The 20,683-nt window shown below is 38.6% G+C and overlaps 2 protein-coding genes and 1 long non-coding RNA gene across 5 annotated transcripts in view; 1 reads left to right on the top strand and 2 right to left on the bottom strand.

Moving 5' to 3' along the window:
* The window catches only part of LOC133527967 (uncharacterized), an 86,479-nt gene that overhangs the window by 40,778 nt on the left and 25,018 nt on the right, over positions 1-20,683 (bottom strand). The gene's annotated exons all lie outside the window — the stretch shown is intronic.
* Positions 529-20,289, bottom strand: LOC133527962 (glutamate receptor ionotropic, kainate 2-like). 3 transcript variants are annotated; one of them, XM_061865179.1, is made up of 14 exons: positions 20,073-20,289; positions 19,721-19,899; positions 15,453-15,613; positions 14,011-14,156; positions 12,542-12,713; positions 11,821-12,013; positions 10,847-11,016; positions 7,239-7,550; positions 6,122-6,300; positions 5,399-5,503; positions 4,259-4,425; positions 3,261-3,336; positions 3,071-3,192; positions 529-631 (listed from the first exon to the last, which is right to left on the bottom strand). In XM_061865179.1, exons 3-14 carry the CDS (start codon positions 15,598-15,600, stop codon positions 577-579), a joined length of 1,845 nt encoding a protein of 614 aa, XP_061721163.1. In that variant the 5' UTR covers positions 15,601-15,613; positions 19,721-19,899; positions 20,073-20,289; the 3' UTR covers positions 529-576. The 3 variants fall into 3 exon arrangements, with proteins under 3 accessions (XP_061721163.1, XP_061721164.1, XP_061721165.1); XM_061865180.1 differs by lacking the exons at positions 19,721-19,899; positions 20,073-20,289 and adding an exon at positions 16,130-16,235 and having other exon boundaries at positions 15,453-15,607; XM_061865181.1 differs by lacking the exons at positions 19,721-19,899; positions 20,073-20,289 and adding an exon at positions 16,130-16,194.
* On the top strand, positions 16,851-17,668 carry LOC133527964 (uncharacterized). The gene has a single exon (XM_061865184.1). It carries the CDS (start codon positions 16,984-16,986, stop codon positions 17,428-17,430), a length of 447 nt encoding a protein of 148 aa, XP_061721168.1. The 5' UTR covers positions 16,851-16,983; the 3' UTR covers positions 17,431-17,668.

Raw genomic sequence — 20,683 nt, 5'->3', positions numbered from 1 at the left:
CCATACATTTACTATGAATGGTAAATGCGATTCGATGAAACAATTGAAAACTGTGACATATCAATGTCATTTCAAACATCGATCGTCTGAGATAATACTTGCGTTTAGTAGCAAATGTATTAATATGTAAACACTAATTAATATGTAAACTGGCCCTAAAGCAAGTGTACACGCTCGTATGCCTCCTTATCAGATTAAAATAAAATATTGATTATCTCCGAAATGGAGTTAATTTATTTACATACGCCACCTTGCAAGCCTTTTTTTAACTAGTAGGGACCCATATGGACTTAATTAGAATACCGATGCTTTTAGAAAGTTACTTAATTTAAGCTCAGGAATGCACCCTTGAAATTACGGAAATAAAAAAAGCCCGGTGTATATACCGTCCTTTTTATCTAATCTTTTTAATTTGTTGTGGAGTTTCTGAAATCAGTATAATTATATTTATTATCTATCATCTATTTAATTATTCCCATCTCAAAATTATTAATCCAAACTACATATAATTACGTACCTACGGGTATTATATGCAATCTAAGTATAGGTAAATAGCTTAAAACATTTTCTACCAATTTAAATTCTACCCAATTGTACAGCCACCCGCCGTTGGCGAAGACGATAACGGTTCCTGAAATATAAAAAAAATACACTATTATTAAATCTTCAGAGCAGAGGTTCTTAACCTTTTGAACGCCACGCGTGTCGTAGGCGGCGCGTCATATGACGTCTTTGGCGGTCAAAAGGTTAACCATAAGCACCTGAAGTGGTCCGCGAATTTAACTAGAACATCATCCTTTGTTGACTCTATTCATTGTAGGTTTTTGACAAAAAAAAACTCGAGTGGTACTTTATCCCTGAAAGCTTTTATCCTTGAAACCAGTGCCGGATTAACCATTAAGCAAAATAAGCACTTGCTTAGGGCACCACGTGTAGGGGGGCACCAAAATAGTAGGAAACAAAAAACGCGCAGGCTGCATCAGCATGGCAGTCGTAGTGTAGTACTTATGTACACGAAACTTTTTGATACGTGTGCAAGTACCCATCTAATAATAACGAAGGGTCGTAAGAGAGTGAGAACACGTAAGCACATCTCCAACCTTACGCGGAGGCCATCACAGCTAGCTCATGGTCAAAAAATCTTACCGTCGGGCTTGTGGCCAACCGATTTTCTCGACGTAGTTTACCGATTTTGTAGCGTATTTTGCTCTCTTGCACACCAGATGTGTTAGATGGCCAGGCCGAGTAGCTGCAGAGCCGCGACCCTGCGACCTAATTGTCATAGTGTTATAAAGGGCCCCGCAAAGGCCAAAAAATAAAAGCATCTTATCAAGTTGCGCTTTCGAGTTAAGCCAAAGGCCGAGCAGTAGGAGGACCGTGATTACCTGATTACATAGGTTCGATTTCAAGCCACTATTTTGCAGTTCAGCGTTAGGTCTTATGCGACGCCAGGCCTTCTACTTTATGCAAACTGTCTCACTTTTGCTTGGCCATGGATCCAAATCCATGCTGTTCTCTCGCAGCTGGGCTGCCTTGCTCATACCTCACCATTGGTTGTATTATATGATAAAGCGCCGCGATCGGACGCTCCGGACGTCCAGCTATTCATACCTCGCCATTGGTCAAATTCAAGCCTTGCTTTCTTCAAGCTCGACCTTTGGCCTCATCCGTTAGTGCCGACCGAACGCTCCGCGCGTTTAGCCTTAGACTTTGCCTTTAAAAACACTGATTTTCACGATTTAGGCCAATCAAATTAGATCAAAAAATAGCGTTTTCAGGAATTAATTCCCAGCAAGCTGGAAATTGTTTTAATACATTTATTTGGTCCTAAATGCGTGTAATCGGAGTTTGCTCGATCCCAGGAGGTGTCACATTTTGGGATCCTTAGGAGATATTTTTTTCCTTTGGATTGCCAAACCACTCGATGTAGAAGGAACCCACTATCAATTACAATAGCACTTGGTGGATCAGACACTGGTAAGAAAGCGTTTTCGGATTATTAACATGATTTTACCAAAAATAAAAAATGTCGACCTTTTTTTACAATTTACCACGAATACATATTAAGGTACCTTAAATCAATCAATATATTTTATTGCAAGAACATAGTTAAATTACATTTCGGATCCTCAGATATCAATTTTAATAATACTCGTAATTAGAACAAATTTTCCGTCGGCCGTACCATTTTCGATTTGCAAGCAAAAAACTGAAAAAGAGGAAACATTTATGCACACCTCCTGGAATGGAGCAAACTCGGATTATACGTATTTTTAGGTCCAAATTCGAAAAAATCTAATTGTATTGGCCTAATTGTGACACATTATTATTTAAGAAAACGAGACTTAATCGCGTTTGACTAAGTTCTAAAATTACCTCCAACGTCAAGATAATGATGTCGACTTTACCCAGTCTTCTCCGAGACCATGGGGACAACGCCGTCCTTGAAACGTCTGATCAGAGGTAATTTTAAAACTTACCTCATTAAGTCCCGTTTTCGTAAACAATAATTTGCTATTTAAGACATTTGTGGCCATTGGTACTTGTTCTGACAAGAACCAATGGTCAATGGCTAAGCCCCTACTGAAGCTCGGCGTTTGCCTGTGCGGAGTACGGTCTATGTCTTACGTCTTCGGTTACACTTGGACAATGGTTGGCTTGGCCTCCGCCCTTCTTCGAATTTGCTTACACTTGACCTTACTTACTGTTGGAACATTACTGCTGCAGTACTGCAGTCTGTGATAAAATGATGTGACGGATTGAAAATTTTATTCTCAGCAGTACGAGTAATGCGGCAATAAACGTCACTCAATTTACCAAGAAAATTAAATGTAATCTTGATGAGGGGGCACCATGGTCTAGAAATGCTTAGGGCACCAAAATGTCTTAATCCGGCACTGCTTGAAACCCATTTTTTTCAGGCTTCAAGGAACTGGTACAAGAAAAGGGGGAAAACGAAAAAAAAATTAAACGGATTGAACCTAAGGGAGGGGCCGAAGCTTAGAAATTGTTTGTCTCTGAGTAAACTGAGCATGGAACTGAGTTCCTACGCATGGAAATGTGTTCTTACGCATGGAACACGAGCAGCTCGGCCGCGGTGACGGCAACGCTTAGCGCTACGCCGTACGCCATAAATATCAACACAGGACGCATCTCTGTTATGCCCACGCTGCTGAACATGGCGATTGATTCCTGAAAGCAAATTGTTATGTGTAATTGTTATATGCAAATTTTGGTGGTGTTATGGCGAAGACGCTTACCTTGCATGATGGCCTGCGCGCTTCAAAGCGGAAGTTTACTGCAGATTTTATGCCCACCTCTCGCAATCGTTTGAAACTGACAAAATAAGAATTCATTAATAGGAGTGTCCACACAGACTGAGCAGCCATATTAAACTCATTGCATAAACTTTACGCCTAATAGTCGTTTTTTAGCATTTTAAAGAAGGTAAGCGATCTTGACGTGTCTTTTTATTAAAAAACAATTATAATATACGATTATTTAAATTATTTTGCTGTCTTATGTAATATAATAGTATTTTATACAATCGTGATATAATACTTTTCAGCTGAGTAGCCTTAGTAGGTACAAGATTGAAACGCTTGATTTTAGATCACTCATCATTCGCTTGCCCTTATCCCATTCATTTGAGGTCGGCGCAGCATGTCTTTTCCTTCCATATCTTTCTGTCACCCGTCATCTCATCGTTCACTCGCGTTCGTTTCATGTCATCTCTCACACAATCCATCCACCGTTCCCTAGGTTTTCCTCTGCCGTTCCATCCCTCCCCATTCATTCGTAATACCTTTCTCGTCACATGACTTTCATCCCACCGCATCACATGCCCATACCACGCTAGGCGATTCGCTCTTACTTTTTCTATCACTATTTTTATATCACTATTGTATATAATACTTTTTCTACGAGTCAACAAAAATAATAATACAATTTGTTGTTTGTTTTTTCCTGTTTTGTGTTTTTTCATTATTAAGTAAGGGTTTCAAGGGGGATCGAAAATTTGATTATTTTTGCGCTACGATGCACGGTTTAGGAGATACAGCCCTATAAAGATATCTGCATGACTAAATAACTATTCCTGGTGAATTAAAAACAACTTTAGGAATATAAGGAAAGAAATATAAAATCTGTATCTTCTAAACTGAGCGCGGTAGCGCAAAATAATAAAATTTTCGTCATGCACTGAATAAGCTATCACATTAGAAAATAATTAAAACGATTATCATCGCAAAACACTAACGTGACTCTCAGAAGCTCTAAATACGGTGACTTCTTGCTGCCCGGCACGTGGAAAGCAGCGTATCCTATGTAGTCAAGTTCCATCAAGTCGCATTTCTCTTTCTCTTGGAACGTCCTGTCGATCTGACGGTACACCGGCTCCACCACGCTGTGGAAGGCGAATAGACCCTGCAATATTACAGGAATATCAACGATAGGTAACGAACATGCCACATTTGACAAGGCAAATTAAGGGCGTACGTCGTAGCCAGAGTTGAATTTAATGGCAGCCGTAATTACAGGTAGGGCAGTAGGTACTTATGGGTCCCCAGCAAGCTCGATTCTCCATACAAACGTACCGTAAAATGGGGTGAGTAAAACTTTATTTTTATACATAAGAAATATTCCGGTCGTTTGATTTTTTTTTAATGATTTTGTGTAGTTCCATTTCATAACTTTAAAGATAAATACGAAATATAGATAAACATCTACTACGGGGTAAGCTGGAATTTCCTACTAAGATGAGTTTTGAAAATTGTTGTATCGACACTTTAGGATGAACATTATAATAGCTTGATTTGTTATTAGAATATATAATTTACGTGGTAGTAGCCTGTAAAAAGTGTAAAAACCCAACCCCTCGTAATCCCTACTCACATTTTACGGTACACAGTTTTTATTAGTACACAGGTTTCATTTTAAAACGACTACTTAGATTGCTCTGAACCTTTGTATTTACAATAGGATAAGGTATATCTAACCCTGCAATTGGTTTATGTAGCTTCATCTGGTCTATGGTCTACACGGTTAGAAACCTAGCTAGTTCATCTTGCAAGGAAACTTTCTTGGCAGCGTTCTAGCCACCCTTTCAGGCATGTCAAGATGATGAGACATTATGAAAATATATCGGAGTCTTGGTCCGTAGGTATTTTAGACTGCAACTTGTATCATAAACCCTCAATTTCAGTGATAAGTAGATCACCTACAGAGGCGGTAGTAACCTTCAGAGTTCATCCTGTATTTATTCCACTCGTAAACTTATTTTTTTTTACTTTACATTCTGTACATTCAGCCGAGAAAGTGGTTTACCACTTTTCAACTCTATTTGTCAAGTAATAGAGCCGAAAAGTGGTAAACCACTTTCTTGGCTGACTGTACCTACCTTCCGAATTTTTTCAACGCCTTCAGTCAATCCGTAGAATGCTTTGGGTCCTTTATCTGAGTTCACTCTCTTTGCTATATCGTTGCGTACTGGATCCGAAGAAGCCTGTTAAAAATAAATATAAATAAATAATGCCGAGCGAACCTGGAGGGTGACGATCTTTTATACTTAAGCAGCAACCACTGCTTCCTTATACCTAATTCAATGAAAGTGACGCTGAGGACAGAGTAAATATGACGGCATTCGTGGTTATAAAAAGCGGAAATTTTAAAACAATAATAAGGCTGCGTTTTCACCAGAGATGTGCGAGGAATGTGTAGGTTAAGCGAATTAATAAATTTACCTTACCACTTAATTTACCTATCCTCGCTCAGCGCAGTTCTAGTGGACAGTTCCTATTGGTTCTTAACAATTTCTATTGGTTCTTACGCATCTTCGTCTTCGCATACATCTCTATAGTGGAAGCGCAGCCTAAGATTATTGATGCTGATCGATGACTTGTGATTATATTCTGTTGATAAGCAACTTGTGTGTCTGTGCGGCTTGCGTAATGTATCGTAATCATATTGTAATTTGTAGTTTTTTTTGAATAGCCTACATTGTATTGCATATATTTTTATAACATGTATGCTAATTTTAAGAAATTTATCTATGGACCACTAGTTGCCTGAAATAAATTTTAATCTCATTTCATTTTCGTACTCTGTGTAAATATAGACTTACTCTAAAAAGGAAATGGTTGTAGTTGACATCGGCAGCGCCCAGCGCCAGCTTAGACTTGGCGAGGGTCGCGAGGCTGTTGACAGAGGTGGAAGGCGCCTGCAGCAGCACCACGATGTTGGCGCCGTACGCCGCGTACAGCGCCATCATTGATGTGAACACCACCCACAGGACGATGCGAGCTGGTCGACACAATAGTTACTCGTACCGTCAAGTAGCCAATCTTAATAATTTAAACTAGAATCAAGTACTTGCTAACCAGGCTGCCTAGCCAACATTCCAATCGTTTACGCTCCGTAGCGTAGCTCTATCTCTATTCCATATTAGTGCGATAACGAAACGCCAATGTCTCTTAGTTTGCTACAGAGCGATAATGATTGGCATCTTGTCTACGCACCAGTGTGCCAAACGTTTTCGGGCTTGAAAAGATAGGAGAATATGTACCAAATAGCTAATAGTAATAAACAATATTTTAATTCCCATCATTAGTCCCGTATCCTAGAATAAGAATTAGGAATCAGATGTAGGCAGCTTCAGCTGTTTGGTGAAGGTTACTTATCTTTGCAACAACAATCTTTGTCATGGTAGCCTTGGTTTATCAAACTAGGCAATGTTGAACATGGAATTTTTTTTAGGTTCTTAATTGGGAACTTACAAACGGTAGGACAAACTACAAGGTTTAGGTGTGGATAAAGTCGAACAGGCTGCAATCTGCATACATCCGTGCCATGCTAGGCACCAGATGCCAGAAAAATGGCAAAGGCCAGTTTCATTGACAGATGTACGCAGCCCACAGCTGGAAATAATGACTGGCACACTATGAGTGAAACACACTGAAATAAAATATGATATATCGAGCACACATTAAAGTTTTTTTTATTGAGATTAACTGCTTTATACAATATCAACAAATGTTTCAAAAACAGTAAAATACAAAACAATACCGTTAACTGTTTGAACAAATAAACGAACAGTCACTACATTTTAGCTACTCAAAACAGTAAATTTTACTGTTTTGTTCGATAGGCTCATATGGAACTGTTTCAAGCATTAAACGTTAATGCAAGTTTTTTTCTCAGTGCAACAATTATAGTGCGAACAGTACACTTCCCAAACTTACCTGACACATGTCTCGGCTGAACCTCACACCCCTGCTGACTGAGCGCACTCATAGTCAGCAGATAAGCATCCCTAACTGTTCCCTTCTCTGCTCTCGTCTTTATCAGCCGCGTGCTCAGATAGTACGCCACACCAGCGACGAATGAAGATAAACCAGTAGCTATCCACACGTCAGGGGAGAAGGGGAGGGAGAATATGTTAGCGGTGACAGAGAGAGCGGGCTGACGGAAGATAAAACGAGCACGGCCGTTGTCCAGAGGATCCAGGAACATTACTTGTTTGAGACGAGATTGACTCATTCCAACATTTGTCCCTGAAAGTTATTGAGCACACTTATCATCTTGCACACGATTTAGGTGAATAGGCGTAACAAAGGGGAGAGACAGTTTTTCGTATTTGAATAGGCACAAGCCACATGGTCTACAGACCTAAAAAGAGATGTTTGCGGCAAATTTTGTCGAAATGTATTGATATCGTTTATGTCAATTATGCAGTGCCGGATTAACCATTAAGCAAAATAAGCACTTGCTTAGGGCACCACGTCTAGGGGGGCACCAAAATCATAGGAAAAAAACGCGCAGGCTGCATCAGCATCGCAGTCGTAGTGTAGTACTTATGTACACGAAACTTTTTGATACGTGTGCAAGTACCCATCTAATAACGAAGGGTCGTAAGAGAGTGAGGACACGTAAGCACATCTCCAACCTTACGCGGAGGCCATCAAAGCTCATGGCCAAAAAATCTTACCGTCGGGCTTGTGGCCAACCGATTTTCTCGACGTAGATTACTGATTTTGTAGCGTATTTTGGTCTCTTGCACACCAGATGTGTCGGCCAGGCTGAGTTGCTGCAGAGCCGCGATCCTGCGACCTAATTGTCAAAGTGTAATAAAGGGCCCTGCGAAGGCCGAAAAACAAAAGCATCTTATCAAGTTGCGCTTTCGAGTTAAGGCAAAGGCCGAGCAGTAGGAGGACCGTGATTACATAGGTTCGATTTCAAGCCACTCTTTTGCAGTTCGGCGTTAGGTCTTATGCGACGCCAGGCCTTCTACTTTATGCAAACTGCCCCACTTTCGCTTGGCCATGGATCCAAATCCATGCTGTCCTCTTTCGCAGCTGGGCTGCCTTGCTCACACCTCGCCATTAGTTGTATTATATGATAACGCGCCGCGATCTGACGCTGCGGACGTCCAGCTATTCATACCTCGCCATTGGTCAAATTCAAGCCTTGCTTTCCTCCAGCTCGACCTTTGGCCTCATCCGTAAGCGCTGATCGAACGCTCCGCGCATTCAGCCTTAGACTTTGCCTTTAAAAACACCTTCACGATTTAGGCCAATCAAATTAGATCCAAAAATAGCGTTTTGAGGAATTAATTCCCAGCAAGCTGGAAATTGTTTTAATACATTTATTTGGTCCTAAATGCGTGTAATCCCAGTTTGCTCTATCCCAGGAGGTGTGCATACATTTTGGGATTCTTAGGAGATATTTTTTTCCTTTGGATTGCCAAACCACTCGATGTAGTAGAAGGTACCCACTATCAATTACAATAGCACTTGGTGGATCAGACACTGGTAAGAAAGCGTTTTCGGATTATTAACATGATTTTACCAAAAATTAAAAATGTCGACCTAATTTACAATTTAGGTACTACGAATACATATTAAGGTACCTACCTTAAATCAATCAATCAATCAATATATTTTATTGCAAGAACATAGTTAAATTACATTTCGGATCCTCAGATATCAATTTTAATAATACTCGTAATTAGAACAAATTTTCCGTCGGCCGTACCGTTTTCGATTTACCAGCAAAAAAACTGAAAAAGAGGAATCATTTATGCACACCTCCTAGAATGGAGCAAACTCGGATTACACGTATTTTTAGGTCGAAAAAATCTAATTGTATTGGCCTAATTGTGACACATTATTATTTAAGAAAACGAGACTTATTCGCGTTTGATTAAGTTCTAAAATTACCTCCAAGGTCAAAATAATGATGTCGACTTTACACAGTCTTCTCCGAGACCATGGGGACAACGCCGGCCTTGAAACGTCTGGTCAGAGGTAATTTTAAAACTTACCCTATTAAGTCCCGTTTTCGTAAACAATAATTTGCTATTTAAAAAATTTGTGGCCATTGGTACTTGTTCTGACAAAAACCAATGGCCAATGGCTAAGCCCCTACTGAAGCTCGGCCTTTGCCCTCACATGAATGAGCTTCGCAGGAAAGCTCTAGAGGTTCCAAAATCCTGTGCGGAATACTGCCTATGTCTTACGTCTTCGCTTACACTTGGACCATGGTTGGCTTGACCTCCGGACTTATGCGAAGCACGGTCTTCGAATTTGTTTAGACTTGACCTTACCTACTCTTGGAACATTAATACTGCAGTTCTGTCAATTTCCGTGATAAAATGATGTGACGGATTGAAAATTCTATTCTCAGAAGTAATGCGGCAATAAACGTCACTCAATTTACCAAGAAAATTCAATGTAATCTTGATGAGGGGGCACCATGGTCTAGAAATGCTTAGGGCACCTAAATGTCTTAATCCGGCACTGATTATGTCAATTAATCTTAAATGTTGTATAAAACAATTTGCATGGCTTTTTAAAGTCTAAATGTGTATGGCTCAAATAAAAATAATGTAACTCCTTTTTGTACCACATTTAATGGCAAATAAATATATTTCTATTTCTATCTATTGTCAAGAAGAACCACGGTCTTTGGAATTCAAAATCTCCGTTCAGATTAGGTATTACTCAATGTTCTTAACTGTTGACGATTGATTCATTTAACATTTACGTTACTCATTGGCGTCGATTTCAAGTAGCATACAAATCAAAACCGTTAGAAAGTTTGGCGATAAACGTTCAGCAATAAATACCGAGTACACTCCATGGAAGCTTTGCAATTTTTGAAAATTGTATTTGTACATTGCTACAATAGTACATTTCGATTCTAGTGCGGAAAGTATGTCATTACATCACGAATACCGAGATATCTTGCCACGAGCCGTAGGCGAGTGTCAAGACTCGGGACGAGTAAAGAATGACATTTCCGCACGTGTATCGAACGACGTTTTTTAATACAGTTGCGAAAAAATAAGAAAAACAACAAGTACTTTTTTATGCATGTTCTATACGACAGAAACAATTGTAAATATAAAATATTATACTATTATTCGTTATTTACGATTATTTGTGTATCGTATATTTAAATTGTTTGAAAACAATATCGAATGTTGCCTTTGGAAACTTAAAACATTCTCGCGGTAAGAAAAAAACGCCTCTGCTATAGGCGTTTCGGCAGACAACTTATTAAGAACGGTTTTTCAATATTCAATATTAAAAAATAAACGTGTTATAATGATGAAGAGGTAAGTAATGAAATATGAAATATGCTTATATTTATCATTTTTACATTAACAGTATGTTTTATGTTGATTACGATTTTTAAAGGAAACTAACATTAACACTCATCAATAAGTAGTCATGAATTGGAACAAGTGGAAAAGTAAAAAGCACTAGTTCGTGAAATACAACTTTCTGCACGCTAAACGGCTACGTAAAGTAGCACTTTTTGAGGAACTGTATTAAAAAATAATTACCAATGTCAGCGTTATATTCCAACAACTCTTTTATTACCCCGGTCCACTGACCGTTCTGCAAGTAGCCAAAGCTGTTAGTGAACGTGGCCACGGGGGTCGCGTTCAGCGTGAGAAACGCCACCTTGGCGAGGGTGTACGAGTTCTTGCTGATGAGATCGTGCTCTAGTTCCCTAGAAATAAAAGTGTAATTAATGCTTCTCGCTCTGTAGAGGACCGAGATGAGTAAAACAGAGGTAAGTTGAAACAACGTCAATTTTGCAGTACTTATTTATAATCATATTTTCCATCTCTATAACAGTTATAGATGTGTCAAAGTTGACGGTCTTCGCTCTACCATTGCCGGCTAACATTTAAATGCCGGTCGCGTACATAAGCGTAAACCTTGAAAAAAAAAAACAAAGGGTTGCACTCCGGGAGTGCCGGCAGAAGTGAAAACTTGAATATTAACTTTGTTCATTTTTGATATTTTGGAATGGTTAGGGAATAATTTTGCACGAATTGCTTTAATTATCAGTATAAAAGCAGTATCATTTGTGTGGTAAAATACAATATTCATTTATTGCGCTATCGTACACAAACATGAAAATTTATATTACACTAAACTTTTAACACTTCTGAACCATTACCTAAAATTATTTAACATTAAAAAGTTTATCTCTCAGAAAAATCAACTTCCACCCATAATTTCAACGACTACGTCATGAGTCCGACTTACGAATTTTCAATCTGTCGAATCTGTCGGTCACGTGACCTATCGCGAGTTTATATAACATTTTACCCCATCACAAAAAGTGCACAGCGCCGCTAAAGAAGTTTTCACTTCAAAAAGGTTGAAAGCGATGGTATTATGACATCAAATGCCAGTAGGTAAGTATGGTATTATGGCGACTATAGTGCTACCGGATGCTTACCATCAGACGGGCCATATGCTTGTTTGCCACCGAGGCAGTGTAAATCTTTAAAAAATTGCTCACAGCGAGTCCTCCTGCAGCAAATGATATATCGATGAATTACTCTCCTGAATAGTATTGGTTATAGTTAGTGGAACGCCCATGAGGTCCCGTCGCCGGCGAAAGAGCTCCCGATGGGGTCGGGTGTCTGTCAGGACGTGTTGGAACGTGCCGCGGGGCGTCAGGATGGCAGGGCTGGTGGGGGATGGCTTGTAGACTAGAAAAAACAGAACGTGAATGGGATTAGGCTACCTACCTGTCAACTGAAACACAGCGAAGCGTGGATCTGGGGAATCAACCAATAGCATTGGTTGGAATCTCCGCTCCGCCTCAGAATGGAGAAAATTTATACCCTTTTTCCGACTCCTCGTTGAACGGTTCATCGATAGAATAGAACTGGGGTACCTAATATTTCACGGGAAGTTATCAACACTTTTTTTCATTTTAACAATTTTGGTATTTCTACCTACTCAGAATCACGAGCTAAGTCGAGGTCGAGAGTCCCAAGTTTCTTTATTCCATAACCAGTGGTCATCGATTTTATATGGTGATGCAATTCTTCTCCGATCGCAATCGAAATAGCTTGTAATTACAAGTATATATACATAAAAGGTTTCCAAATAAAAAAATACTTTTCGTAAAATTAATTTACTATTTTTTACATCAATAACATAATTATAACTATGTATGTTCGAAAGAAAAAACACAAACATTGTAGATCCTGTGAAGCAACATTTATGCTTACCCTCAGTCATTGTATAGCCTGCCCCGTCAACAGTAGCGAGCACCAATTCGCTGTCTACCAGGAACGGGTCCCAGAGCGAGGACCGACCGGAGCGAGGCGCATCTGATAACACCAACCAGCGGTACGGCAGCCGGTGCAATTCCCGTTGAGTTGCCTGTGCGATACAGGAGGCCTACCGCGAAAATCGAAGTTCGTCAATTGCGGGCATTTTTCTTAGTGAGAGTAAATTACGTCTTAGTGAGAGTAAAAGAGAAAGATCCCCGCAATTTGTGAATTTCGATTTTCCCGGTAGGCCCCCAGATCCCTATTTGCATCCAAGTACATATCACACATTTAGGATGCAGAGATTTCACGTCATACTCACTAACTCGTGTTTTTACGAGCGCACACAGTTCAAGGGTTGAGCGGTAAATGACTCAAACCTGATGTGTGCATGGGGCATTTTCTTGTAACGAAGAGACAGTTTTAACAATTTAACTCCAATACACAGACAACTTTAACGCGCATGTAACTCCTCTGGAGTTGCAGGCGTACATACGCTACGGAGACTGCTTGCCATCAGACGGGCCGTATGCTTGTTTGCAACCGACGTAGTATAACAGTTTGTTGTGCCTTAGTCTACGTGCTCGTGAGTGTATGTATATAATTGTCGCGCCGAAAAATGATCCCAGCATCTCCAGTATTTTTGAGACGCCTAAGATTCAGGCAAGGCAAATGTGTCGTATATTGAATAAATAAGTATACTAGAGTGTTTCTAGTCAAATTTTGCGAGGTAAATACATGTAAGTAATTATGAGCAACTTTTACTACTGGACTGACCGCTTCTTTTTGCCATCGCCCTACGCAACAACATTTCCATCCTCACCACTTAGATGGTTGGCAGTCCTCAACTGTGCGTTTCTCCAGAAACATTCTGCCTCACACAGCTAAACTGTGAAATAAAGTGTCACCTGCCGTATTTCCGGACCGATACGACCTTCAAACCTTCAAGAAAAGAGCGTACTCCAGTCTTAAAGGCCAGCAACGCACTTACAACCCCTCTGGTGTTGCGTCCATGGGCGGCGGTAATCGCTTATCATCGGGTGATCCGTCTGCTTGTTTGCCTCCTATATCATAAAAAAGGTAACTAAATTTAACTAACCTGATTAAATATCGATTTTTTTATTCAAAGTCTGATCCATAATAAAGTTGCTCAGTATAACTTGCATATATGTATGTATGTTTAACCTTGCATAACATCTAAGGATTGATAAATCTGTAGTTATAGTATGTATAAGCGTCACTTGCACCATCCCACTAACCCGGAGTTAACTGGTTAAACCGTTAACCCAGTATCAAATTGTACAGGTAACTATGGTAACCGGTTAAACCGTTAACCCAGTGTCAAATTGTACAGGTAACCATGGTAACCGATTTAACCGGTTAACCCCGGGTTAGTGATCGGTGCAAGTGGCCCTAAAGGAACTTACATTAATGATCAACTCGTCAGTTCCCGTGCAGTTCAGGTCAGCGAGTAACAACACGGTGTGGTCTATTAAAGAAGTTCTCTTCGACATGGACTGAGAGCTCCGGATACCAGCTTTGGACAGTTCTTTCATCACATGGAGTTTAACGGCTTAAAACGATAAAGAATGAGATATCAAACCTTAAGGGGTTTTAAATCTATTCTTCTTTAGGGACACTTTTTGACTACACTACAAGTCTTTCATTTTCATTACAAGATAGAAACATACTATTATTAAATATTACCCTAGTTTTGACGAAATTACTTTACTATTACGTCGGAACGATTTCAATATTGCAAAATTTCCACATGGAAATTTTTTTTAAATTTCGCATATGGGGAATCTCGTCAAGAAATCGAGTTTTTTTCATTTCCTATTAAAACAAAAATCTTTTGTGGTCAGAAACAATTCAACGAAAATAATTTTGACCCAGGTTTGCCCATGGCTCTGTCTGTGTGGGATTCAATCTGTGACTGGAATTGAGATTCAAGCCCGGGGGTAATTTCCAAAAATAAAGTAGGTACCTGTACCCCTAGTGGAAATAATTTCGATTTCGAAACGTGACGTACCTACGCGTTTGCGTTAAGTCTCATTTTGTATGGGTTTTTGAACAGCGCGCCAAGCGGGACGTTTTGGAAAGTCAAAAATCTCATACAAAATGACACTTAACGCAAACGCGTACGTCACGTTTCGCTGTCGAAAATATTTACACTAGGGGTACAGGTACCTACTTTATTTTTGGAAATTACCCCCGTGCTTGAATCTCAATTCCAGTCACAGATTGAATCCCACACAGACAGAGCCATGGGCAAACCTGGGTCAAAATTATTTTCGTTGAATTGTTTCTGACCACTCTGTCACGCCTGTATCTTGTATTCTATCAAATAAATAAAAATGTCGAGTGGTATTTTATGTCTTTCTGGCTATATAGATTATATTTTACATGAGAAAAATTAAAAACAAAATTGTTGTGAGCATTGTTATGGCATGTGTCCGGAGTTCTTTACAATAGTCCAATACCCCAAACCAGCCAAACTTTATCCATTAGCCGTGAACTCTTTATTTTTTTTTGTTACAACAGCCCACAGTGTATTTTTGCCTCAAATTTGAGGACCACAGTTTATCTTAGAATACTATTTATCTTATTATATAGTAGCCTGCATTGAAACTCCCGCAGTTCTATCTATTATGCCCCACTGCCTGCTGATACCGGTTCACGGGTCTCTACTGCTGTACTGGTGAATGGGTTCCAGCAGACGTTCTACATGATATCAAACTTATCTTAAAGGGCCTTTACGCTGTTGGCTTCGGCCCCACACGCTCGTCTCCCAAAGGTCCGGGTCTCGAGATATGGTAGGACATACAAATAATAATGTTTATTATTTTTTCTGTGATATAATACTTACAATTATTCCAACAAATCCCATGAAACACCACCGTCGTAGGTTTCCTCTCATTATCCACGAAACTTGTTAAAAATTTACCAATCCCAGCCCGACCTTCCACATGAGATTTGAAAAGCCATATTATTGCTCCTAGTTTCCAGATATCCATTGTTTCCCTGTAACTATTAGATTTTTAAGGGGGCAAAGTTGACGTGCTAATACTTATCAAGACACCTCGCCAGCACGTCGTTATCAAGGCACGAGGGATAAACAAACTTTGATGCCGAGTAAAACATAAAATTGTTCACCAACTCGAGGAAAATACGAATTGTGAAATATTAAAAATCTAATACAAATGAACGCTATTAAATTTTTAGGTATACTTCAAAATCATCACTTAAAAATCAATTATACAGGATGTGTTTATTTAGTCACCTGCAATAATTTACGGGGTGAATATACAGGTAATACTGAGCAACTTTTACTATGAGACCAACCCCGAAATCGGGAAAAAAATTGGCTGCTTCATACATTTTTGCTGTCTGACCTTGACATTTTCTATGGGAGACAAAAAATTTTGTTTCGTGATTTCGGGTTTGGTCCCATAGTAAAAGCTGCTCAATATGACCTACATATTCACCCCGTAAATTATTTCAGGTGACTAAATAAACATCCTGTATTAACCAAAATGAGGATACCTAGGTACAACTCAAAATTGGCAAATTTGCCACTCTTTTAGATAAGATGCAACTTTCTCATCTACTTTTGAAGAAAAAAAGAGAGCATTTACGAGCTGGTGTGGTAAAAACTCCTTTTCTACTAATAAAGCGAACTGGAACGCTTTATAGGACAGTTAATTATATGCTGGCGAAATGCAATGTTGTTTTGCATTGCAGTTAATAATAGGCCACGGAAATAATTGCCCAAAGCTCATTTGAGACTTATTTACTACCATGGCCCAGAAAACGATGGAGCGACCGCAATATTAAAATTAATAAATTTGTACCATTTGGCATTGAAACTCTAGGTTCATGGGGTCCCAGCGCGCACAAGTTTTTGCGGAAATCGCGAAGCGTCTGGTTGACGTAACTGGTGACCGAAGAGCTGGCGGCTTCCTCGCACAACGTATCAGTATTGCGATACAACGAGGAAATGCCACCAGCATCCTTGGTACAATGCCTCAAGGGCCTCTTTTAGATTTGTACCAAGGATTCTCCGTTTTACCTGTGCAGTTGATAAAACTTTACGAGTTTCACTAGTCATTATACCGCTTTATATCGACCGAGTTATCGACTAATGAAACTGAGCCATTCGCGTTAGACATTAATAGATCACTTTCCTTTCGTAAAGTCGGTTGAAAACTCATTCCTTATTGGTCGTTTATGAAAGTATTAAAACTTTTCTCGACAGCTGCCAAATTCCTTCAATAAAAACGATACAATAAGCTGTCAAAACAGCTATAACAGACCAAATGACATATAAAGTATAATAAAAAGTGTTAGAAAAATTATCAGTATTCATTCCAAAAAATTAAATCCACAAAAATATAACAATGCAACGCAACAACGTCATGTCGCTCGACGCAATGCAAAAAATCATCAATTCGTTCAGGCAAGTCGAGCGAAAGATTGACAGACTGCAGGACGACTTTCTTGCCCAGAGTAAAACGTTGAACGATCTCCGCATCATGGTGGGAAACCTCTCAGGCTTCCAGAACAATGAGGAGGAAGACATAAGAAACAAAATCGAAAAACACGACATGAGTCACGCATCACTAAAGCGAAAACCTCAAGGTCATCATGCCCCTAAAGTCACGAAAGCTAAGAGCTACGAGCCAGTTATTGCGAAAAGTACTTTCGGCTCGAAACGTCCGCTAAAGAAGAAACCTGAAGGCCTTAAGAAGTCTGGTCGCGGACGGAGCGCGATAAAGGCTCTTATTGATAAGGAATCCCCGATACGTGATAGGGGCTTCACCGCTAATCTTTCAAAACATTTTTAAATGTCCTAAGATTCAGATACCTACGAAAAAAAAAACACGTAAAAATTCGCTTAGCCCTCATACAATTTTAAAGCCTGCTATCGAGTGACATTTGCTTACTACGTGGAATATTGCAGTAAAAAACCCGCAGGCGCCTTGTATCCACCAGCTAAGGTGTAAATCCACCAGTTTGTAATCAGCTGACTTTATTTTTTGTACTATTTAATGCGAAATAAACTTTTATCAACAGCAATAATAAGTTATTTTCAGACATACTCGGAACGTCAAGTTATATGTGATACTAAAGTACAGTCGAGGAAATTGTTTCTTTAGCAGTTTACGGTTCACTTTACATTGGACAACTCTTAGCATAAATATGTACAACCAAATTTACTTGAACCGCAAATTGCTATCGAATCAATTTCCTCAACCGTACAAAGAACCACGAGAAAAAACACGGCTAGTAGATACGCGTACGCAACAAAACTATATAATTAGTCGTATTGTAGAAAGGGGAGGTTCTATACGAAAAATACCAAAATACTTAAAAGTTGGATAAGTTTTCAATAAAAAATCTTCTATTTCTATTTAAAATAGTCCACAACTTATCAAATTGATAGTGACAGCCAAAGTGGCCAAATATATTGAAACACCTATGTTACCATAAGAATAAGAATCTTGATATACAAGGTGCCCGTGAGCATTACGAGACATTTTAACTAGTATTCCTGGTAATATTTAGAAACTAAAATGTCATATATTTTCTGGATTAGGCCTAGTTTCAAAGATAATTAAATGTTTTTCGAAATCATTCTTTCGCCATAAGTCTGTACAAAACACATTTTTGACTGCGATATTGCCACTTTGAGGTCTAGTCTGGACATACCTATTGATTGACATCGAAAAATTAAAAAAATGTATTCGAGAGGCTACCCCCAAATAAAAAAAAAACTTTAGTTAATTTTAGGTTATGTGTTTATCAATAAAACTTACGTTTTATGTACAGGAGTGTTCAAAAAAGGGAAAAAAAAAAACAAAAAAAAATTGTTTTTTGTCGAATTTCACAAAAAGTCATATAACATTTTTTGCTTCTGTTGCCATCAGGAATGCACCGTTAAAATCTCTCGCAATGCTCACGGGCACCTTGTATTTGACCACTATGGCGGTCACCCTGTCTCATGCTTATCTTACTTATTAATTAAAATGTAATTAAGATTTACTAGGAACATAATCAGAGTATCTCCTTACTCTCTAAAAGCAACATAATAGTACAATCAACAGGTAGAAAAAAAAAATGTCTTATGATATGACATCTCTTACTTCTTAAAATGTGCTAATGTCTGATTAGATTTGAACAGTAGTCAATAGAAATAAAAAAATATTAAAATAGATTTATACTTTAGCAAGACAACTTTGTCAGTAGAAACAGGCGTGAAATTTAAGTATTTGCGATATATCCTTTGTGCCTACATTCTTCGAATTTGCTATCTTTTTCAACTAACATAGCTGGCTTGCCAGAGTTTAGTTCAACAATAAGAACCCCTTACATCTTGCAGACAATTTAAAATCTATTTTTTAATTTTCTTCCTCTTTTTTGGCTCTTCTGATTCTTCATTATGAGGCCGTTTCCGATCCACTTTACTCATTACATGAGCTTGATGAACAACTTCATGCGGAGTCTGCAGTAAGGCTATTCCTAATTCCGGCATGTTGTTTTCACATGCGAAGCCCATAAAACGGTGCAAGTCTTCAGGGGTGACCGTTTGAACTATTTTCGTAATACACTCAGACTTAAGGTTTTCAAACAAATAGCACCTAGCGAGCATCAGTAATGAGCACAAACCATCATCAGGTAGAACACCTAGGTATACATAATCCTTTAAATGCTGTATTGTCTGATCTGTGACATCTTTTTCGCCAATCTCAAAATCTTTCTTATCAATAAAATCTCCAGTTTGAAACAGGGTCTTGAAAAAGTCGCTGTGAGTCAGCAAGCAGCTCCTGTGGAACTGAATAGGATTTTTGCTGCCTTTGGTACTTACTTTGATATCAGTTGTGATTGTATCATTATACAGCTTGGCAAACGTAATAACTTCCGCTTTGCTCACAGCCATAGTTACTTCTAGGAGAAGATTTGAGTTACTCTTTAATTTTGGGAGTTTACCTACTTCTATCCATTCAGTCCAAGTCTCGGGACAAATTAATTGCTCCGAGTAGTTGAAATCATTTAATTTTATGTTTAACTTTACAGCAAAATCTTTCACTGTGTCACATTTTTTATATGACATGTAGACCAATAGTGCTAACTCACCATCACCATACCCATAGCATGGGCTATCTCTACCTCTAGTTGCATCTTGTTCAAGTTTAAAACGAACTTGAACCATATCATCAATTTTAAATTCTGATGTGTATGGATCACCTCTTCTTTTAGAATTGATTGAAAATGTAATTTTCAAGAACTGGCCTTGTTCTAAAAGCTTGTATGATCTGAAAATAATATATAAAATGTACATAGCCTTAAGAAATACTTCGAAAGACAGCTTTACAAGATACAAATACAAATTATGTTTGCATCTAACAAGAAATTAAATATTCTAATTGAATTTTATTCGACATTTCTGTGTTACTCAAGGGGTTAAGAGGAATAAAAATTTACTCACACGTCGAGAGGATTCATCTTCACGAGTTTACATTAAAATAAATTATGTTGCAGAATGTTTTTTTCTTCTTGACTGAAGATACAAGTTGTTATCTTTATAAAGTTATGGCTACGTTTTAAAAGCTAAAAATATTAAGTTATAAATTGAAAACATTACATCAACTTTAACTGCAAACTTTACAAACAAAACAAAACAAAACAAAACAAAACAAGACTGCAAATGCAAAGCAAAATTGCAAAATTCTAAATAGACAGAATAGAATAGACTACATTTTTTGTCGTTATAAGAGGTCTACAGATCCTACAACTTTTACGTAATTTATCACTGCTTTTTGCCTGTCGATAACATAGATGGTAGGATCATGTAGATGTGCTATAACGTGTGCGCCCGTGAAGGACAGAACATACGCAATGCGACAAAATTAAAACAAGTTTTAATATTCCTGACAACATACCAAAAAACAACCTACGTAATTTAGTCGGGTTCATACATAACAAAACGTGGGCAACAAAAAACGTCAACGTCACTTTGGACTTTTTAGAAGTAGGCAGTAAGGACAAGTGAGACCATTGTCAGACAATTTGCCAAATGGTACCAAAAATTAGGATTGA

The sequence above is a fragment of the Cydia pomonella genome, chromosome 18 (assembly GCF_033807575.1).
Source record: "Cydia pomonella isolate Wapato2018A chromosome 18, ilCydPomo1, whole genome shotgun sequence".
Taxonomy (NCBI): Eukaryota; Metazoa; Arthropoda; class Insecta; order Lepidoptera; family Tortricidae; genus Cydia; species Cydia pomonella.
Note: the sequence above shows the minus strand (reverse complement) of the source record. Positions and strands in the feature narration are given on the sequence as shown.

Bases quoted from the DNA above. Each gene is read 5' to 3' on its own strand.
- LOC133527964 (XM_061865184.1), top strand. From the start codon at position 16,984: ATGCAACGCAACAACGTCATGTCGCTCGACGCAATGCAAAAAATCATC.
- LOC133527962 (XM_061865179.1), bottom strand. From the start codon at position 15,600: ATGGATATCTGGAAACTAGGAGCAATAATATGGCTTTTCAAATCTCAT. The intron at 4,426-5,398 runs GTAGGTACAGTC...GTAATATTGCAG, and splicing joins GCGTTGAAAAAATTCGGAAG to GGTCTATTCGCCTTCCACAG. The intron at 632-3,070 runs GTAAGAACACAT...TTTATATTTCAG, and splicing joins GAGCTGCTCGTGTTCCATGC to GAACCGTTATCGTCTTCGCC.